At 37.7% G+C, this 6,316-nt stretch overlaps 1 protein-coding gene across 1 annotated transcript; it reads left to right on the top strand.

Annotated features, from left to right (window-relative positions):
• The first annotated feature begins 2,787 nt into the window (after positions 1–2,787).
• Positions 2,788–5,423, top strand: LOC119523458 (antizyme inhibitor 1-like). The gene is made up of 2 exons (XM_037822247.1): positions 2,788–3,808; positions 3,960–5,423. Exons 1-2 carry the CDS (start codon positions 3,642–3,644, stop codon positions 4,855–4,857), a joined length of 1,065 nt encoding a protein of 354 aa, XP_037678175.1. The 5' UTR covers positions 2,788–3,641; the 3' UTR covers positions 4,858–5,423.
• Positions 5,424–6,316: the final 893 nt, after the last annotated feature.

Here is a 6,316-nt window from a genome sequence, read left to right as displayed (position 1 = left end):
ATGTTCTAAAAATTGAAAAAAAATAATTGTGTTGATGGATGCACAGCTGTATGATGGTACCATGGGCAACTGATTGTACACTTTGTATCTTCAGAGAGTTGTATGGCATGTGAACAATCTCAATAAAAAAATGCAAAAAAAGAAGAAAAAACCAATAATAAGCCATTGAATTAGACTTCACTGTCCTCTCAGCATCCTAGTTAAGGGAGTTTACATTATGTTTAATCCCTTTGAAAATTCCCAAACTGCAAATTGTAAATGACAAAAGGGCCATCCTTGCGCAATGTCTAGTTTTCCTTTCCTATCTTAGGATTTGGGGTCCTGCTGCTAAGTGAATGAATGAATATAAAGAAGCAAGTGTAACAGAGCTCATTTCAGAGGGATTTCAAATATAATATTAGTTAAATCTTCTCAAACATAACCAAAGCCCAAAGCAAGCTAACTAGTGTGGGCTGATATTAGGTTCCTATTCCCAATACTGGTTTCATAAAGCAGTTCTACTATATTTGCAAAAGAGCGGGTGGGGGAAGCATGTATTAAAAGTTTCTTGGGGAAATTCATGCTTTAGAGTTTGGAAACAGAAAAGAACATTTTGTCTTTTCCATTGTTTCCTGTGGCTCATTTTCCCCTTCAGAACTCCATTGAGAGAGCACTATATGTAAACCTAGGGAAGGGGAAAAGCACCCCACCAAAATTTAAGTTCTTCTTTTCCCTTTTCTCCTGCATTGGCCTTGCCTGCCTGAGAAAGAAGAGGCCTCATCCTCACAACTTGAAGTTAAACCTGACTGTAACCTTTTGATTCCATGAGCTATCAATTTTCATCACTGCCTGAGCAAAAGAAAAAGTACTTCAAATTAACATAAGTAAGAATCTAGCTTGAATTGAGAGTCACCAGCACTGCCCCACCCCCCAAATAAATTCCATGAAACCTACCTCTTCAAGTTCTACCACCAAAATGGAAAAAAAGTTCCTTATACGTTAGAAATTCCTCAAGGGGCTATTCACTTACGCATTAGGTAGTTTTATAACGTTGAATTTGTGTAGCATCTGCAAGGCATATTTTGACTACATATTCTTCTCTAACCTTTTCACCCTTCTTTGTTCAGTTGAAGTTAATGTAATATTGTACTTTTTGTTTGTTTCATTTTTAGACAAATTTCCAAAGCTTGCAGACATTCCCCCCAACCCCACCTTAATATGACTTTCAGCCATATTTTCAAGTTGATGCATCAGAATATTCCAGAAAGTTAAAATTTAGAACTGCCACTCTCTGCACCACTTTACCAAACACTTAAAAACACAAAAGTAGGAAAACCATGAATTTGGACTTTAAAACTATCTCCCCCATCAGTCTCAGCATACCTGAACATACATTTCTTGCTCATATAGGATGTTCTGTGTGTGAATTACTCCCTCACCAAAATATTTATAAATTAACTCATTTAGCTAAGAGCGCATGCCCAATTTTAAATATTTTAAATAATTTAGTACAATTGAACCTTCTTATAATCTAGTTCCTCTGTGGAATAGTTTGAATACTCCCAGGTCAGACTGAGTCCCAACATGTTTCCACACAGAAGTGTTCCCTGAAGGATACCAGTGTTGGAAGGAGTTGAACTTTATTTATTGGACATATACATATCTATATGTGTGTGTGTGAGTGTGTGTATATAATTTTGTACATGGAATAGTAGAACCCGTTCTGTTTTTGTTTGTTTGATTTTTTCTTTAGGAAATCATGTTCCCTTCCTGTAATAGGCAATTTCCATAAGCTGCAGTTTACTTATCCCATTTTCCACCCACAAAGACCACCAAGTTCAAAACTGATTTGCCAAACATGGAAAAGACAACAAAAATACACCAAATTGAGAATGTTCAGAACAAAGCTGTCCAAGTCTGAAGCATGTTTTAGAATGGCTCCCCTACCAAATTGTTTTTCTCAGATTTACTGACCTGCACTCTGGCTTCCGTCACGTCCAGGTGTCTTGCAAGCTCCTTTCTGAGGGGAGAAAACAGCAAATGTTCAATACTGGGAGTTGTGAATGAAGTGATGTTTATAAGGATGTATGTTTCATGCTTCTTTTTTTTTTTTTATTAAATTCAGTTTTATTGAGATACATTCGCACACCATACAATCATCCATGGTATACAATCCACTGTCCACAGTATGATAACATAGTTATGCGTTCATCACCACAATCTATCTCTGAACATTTTCCTTACATCAGAAAGAACCAGAACAAGAATAAACAATAAAAGTGAAAAAAGAACACCCAAATCATCCCCCCATCCCACCCCATTTGTCCTTTAGTTTTTTTTATCTTCATTTTATTGAGATATATTCACATACCACGCAGTCATACAAAACAAATCGTACTTTCGATTGTTCACACTACCATTACATAGTTGTACATTCATCACCTAAATCAATCCCTGACACCTTCATTAGCACACACACAAAAATAACAAGAATAATAATTAGAGTGAAAAAGAGCAATTGAAGTAAAAAAGAACACTGGGTACCTTTGTCTGTTTGTTTCCTTCCCCTATTTTTCTACTCATCCATCCATAAACTAGACAAAGTGGAGTGTGGTCCTTATGGCTTTCCCAATCCCATTGTCACCCCTCATAAGCTACATTTTTATACAACTGTCTTCGAGATTCATGTGTTCTGGGTTGTAGTTTGATAGTTTCAGGTATCCACCACCAGCTACCCCAATTCTTTAGAACCTAAAAAGGGTTGTCTAAAGTGTGCATAAGAGCCACACTCGCTGACTCTTCGTTCGGCATTTGGGTTTCCTTCTCTTTTTTACGTGTCGTCGCCTTTTCTGCCTCTTCTCTTCTTTTCTCGGTCTGCTGTTCTGCGGTGTGACGAGGCCGAATCTTCTCCCCACCCAGCCCTCGCCTTTCTTCTTTTAGTCGCAGTGTTCTATTTTTCTCCTTCGGCCGCCGCCGCCACTGCTGCACAGCTGGTGTCGGTGCCGCGCTTTTCCCCCCACGTCGTCCCTGCAGCCTATGGCCCAGGCCGCCTTGGGTATTTCTGCTCAAGGTAACCACATCCCTCTTTAAAAATTCCGCCGAAAAAGAGAAGATGCTTTACCCGACTCTTTGGGCCGTTATCTCACGGCGAACTTTCTGACCAAGTATACAACTACCCAGAGGGCCTAGGAGAAGTGCTGTATAGAGAGCAGTTCGACTTCAACGCTGAGCCACCTTGGGAACCTAGCTGATGATAGGGGGGTTCCATCTCCTGACTTGTCCATTTTGTTGCATATTCTAAAGGACCCAGACATAGGCTTCGTGGCCCATCTCTTGTTTTTCCTGGTTTATGACTTTCGGCTTTGTGGAATACGGCTGAGATGAAAGGATTTATTGACGATGCAAACTACTCCGTTGGCCTGTTGGGTGAAGGAACAAACCTTGGAAATGTTATTGATAACTATGTTTATGAACATACCCTGACATGAAAAAATGCATTTTTTGTGGGAGATCTTGGAAAGATTGTGAAGAAACACAGTCAGTGGCAGAATGTAGTGGCTCAGATAAAGCCATTTTACACAGTAAAGTGCAACTCCACTCCAGCTGTACTTGAGATTTTGGCAGCTCTTGGAACTGGATTTGCTTGCTCCAGTAAAAATGAAATGGCTTTAGTGCAAGAATTGGGTGTATCTCCAGAAAACATTATTTATATAAGTCCATGCAAGCAAGTATCTCAGATAAAGTACGCAGCAAAAATTGGAGTGAATATCATGACATGTGACAATGAAATTGAATTGAAGAAAATTTCACGTAATCACCCAAATGCCAAGATTGTTTTTCGTTAGGTTCACTTGATTCATCCGTCGCTGGATTGGGAGCGCTGGCAACATAATCAACACACTTCCTACAATCTTCAGGCTTCACATGTGCTGATGATGATGTAAACCAACTCTGCCCCAATCATCTTCTCCTTCTCTTAGGGTCTTACTACATATTGCAACAGAAGATAATAGTGGAGGTGAAGAGAGTAGCATGAAGTTTGGCACTACACTGAAGAATTGTAGGCATCTCTTGGAATGTGCTAAGGAACTTGATGTCCAAATAATTGGGGTTAAATTTCACGTTTCAAGTGCTTGCAAAATATCTCAAGTATATGTACATGCTCTATCTGATGCACGATGTGTGTTTGACATGGCTGGAGAATTTGGTTTCAAGATGAACATTTTAGACATTGGTGGAGGCTTCACAGGAACTGAATATCAGTTGGAAGAGGTTAATCATGTTATCAGCCCTTTATTGGATATCTACTTTCCTGAAGGATCTGGCATTAAGATAATTTCAGAACCTGGAAGCTACTATGTGTCTTCTGCATTTACACTTGCAGTTAATATCATTGCAAAGAAAGTTGTTCAAAATGATAAATTTTCCTCTGGAGTAGGAAAAAATGGAAGTGATGAACCAGCCTTTATGTATTACGTGAATGATGGTGTCTATGGTTCTTTTGCAAGTAAACTGTCAGAGGACTTAAATACCATTCCAGAGGTTCACAAGAAATACAAGGAAGATGAGCCTTTGTTTACAAGCAGCCTTTGGGGTCCATCCTGTGATGAGCTTGATCAGATTGTGGAAAGCTGTCTTCTTCCTGAGCTGAATGTGGGAGATTGGCTTATCTTTGATAATATGGGAGCAGATTCTTTCCATGAGCCATCTGCTTTTAATGATTTTCAGAGACCAGCTATTTATTACATGATGTCATTTAGTGATTGGTATGAGATGCAAGATGCTGGAATTACTTCAGACACAGTGATGAAGAACTTCTTCTTTGTGCCTTCTTGCATTCAACTGAGCCAAGAAGACAGCTTTCCCACTGACGCTTAAACAGGCATTAACGCTTCTTTAGATCTGAAGTTGCAGGTTAAACTTGTCTGGTCAACATTCCAGTGTGGAAAGTTTTGAACAGTCTTATTCTGTTAATTTTCTTGGAAACAAAAACTATTAGTAATAGCTGTTTGGGACCAGACAAAATCAGCTTTCAACTATAATTCATTGGGGGTGATGGGAGATTAGATAATGTATCCAGATTTAAATTTACCAGTTTGCCCTACCCCTAAGCGTTTAAAATAAAATATGCAACAAAATGGATGACTTAGTGGAGATGGAAGCCCATTAATTGGGTTCCCCATTAAATCGTTTACATACAAGTACACAGTTTTTATACTAAGGATTCGTGTTAAAAAGTCTTGTAAAGTTAATGTCTTTCACCCAGATATATCAGATGTCAGTGGAAGACCAGTATGACTTCATTAGATACGTTTAGTGTGTTTAGAATATGTAAATTTGTGCTTTGAACTGTAGTTTAATGTACAATTGCATCATAGTATTTGTTGTATTTGACCTAATGTAACCCTTGTATGATTGCAATAAAATTTTTGTGTAGATTTTAACTTTTCTTCAGGCTAAAATTTTGGGAAAGGGGCTAGCTAGCAAAGGTAGTTTTGAAATAGATGTGTATATGGACTGTTTTGAAGGTTATTTTTCTTTATAGCCCATTTAAGTTTAGTTTGCGCAGTACATTATTCAATTATTTAATTAGTAATTTAAGTAAAATGTTTGGTAAATCATTGTGAAGTTCAGATTCATTATGGAGAGTTGATGTGCAGTAAGCATGATGTTTAACAATTTTAACACCAAAAATGTTAATCCTGCATAAACCAATTGTAATAATTAATAGGTGTTTCTGTATAGATAGAATGCATAGAGTACTTTAGTAAATCTTTGAATTACAAATCTTTTGGCTGAAATGGAAGATTCTATTAAATACTTTCAGTAAGTCTAGGAGAGGGAAGTAAAATTGCAGCAAACTTGCAGAGCACTAAAACTTAAAGAAGGGCTACATCTATATTCAGAAACTTGATGCTCTTTTGCATGGAATATTTAAATTGAGAGTGGGGGTGGGGATAAAACAGTTAAATTTTCTTCAGTTTCTCAATTGCAATGATTTCAAACTTTTTTTATTGTTGGAGCTATATATACCCTTAGTTATCTCCAATTTGTTCAGCTTAGTGATTACTTTTAATTCTTTTGATACTAAAATTGTATGGTGGTCATGAAAGGAGGAGTAGCATCATTAACCTGACAGTTGTTGCCAGGAGTTTGCATTGTTCACTGCTAGTGTAGTAGTAATCCTAGGTCTCAGAATCACTATAGTAATAAAATAAACAACCGGGGTCATTTTCCCTAACTTATTCTATGTTCAGATGTGGAATTTCTGTCTTCCAAGAGGAAATGTGTCTTCACTTTGGTGCCAATTGGCAGAAAATTCTACCTGTGCTACATA

The sequence above is a fragment of the Choloepus didactylus genome, chromosome X (assembly GCF_015220235.1).
Source record: "Choloepus didactylus isolate mChoDid1 chromosome X, mChoDid1.pri, whole genome shotgun sequence".
NCBI classification, from domain to species: Eukaryota; Metazoa; Chordata; class Mammalia; order Pilosa; family Megalonychidae; genus Choloepus; species Choloepus didactylus.
This window is presented reverse-complemented; position numbering and strand designations above follow the sequence as displayed.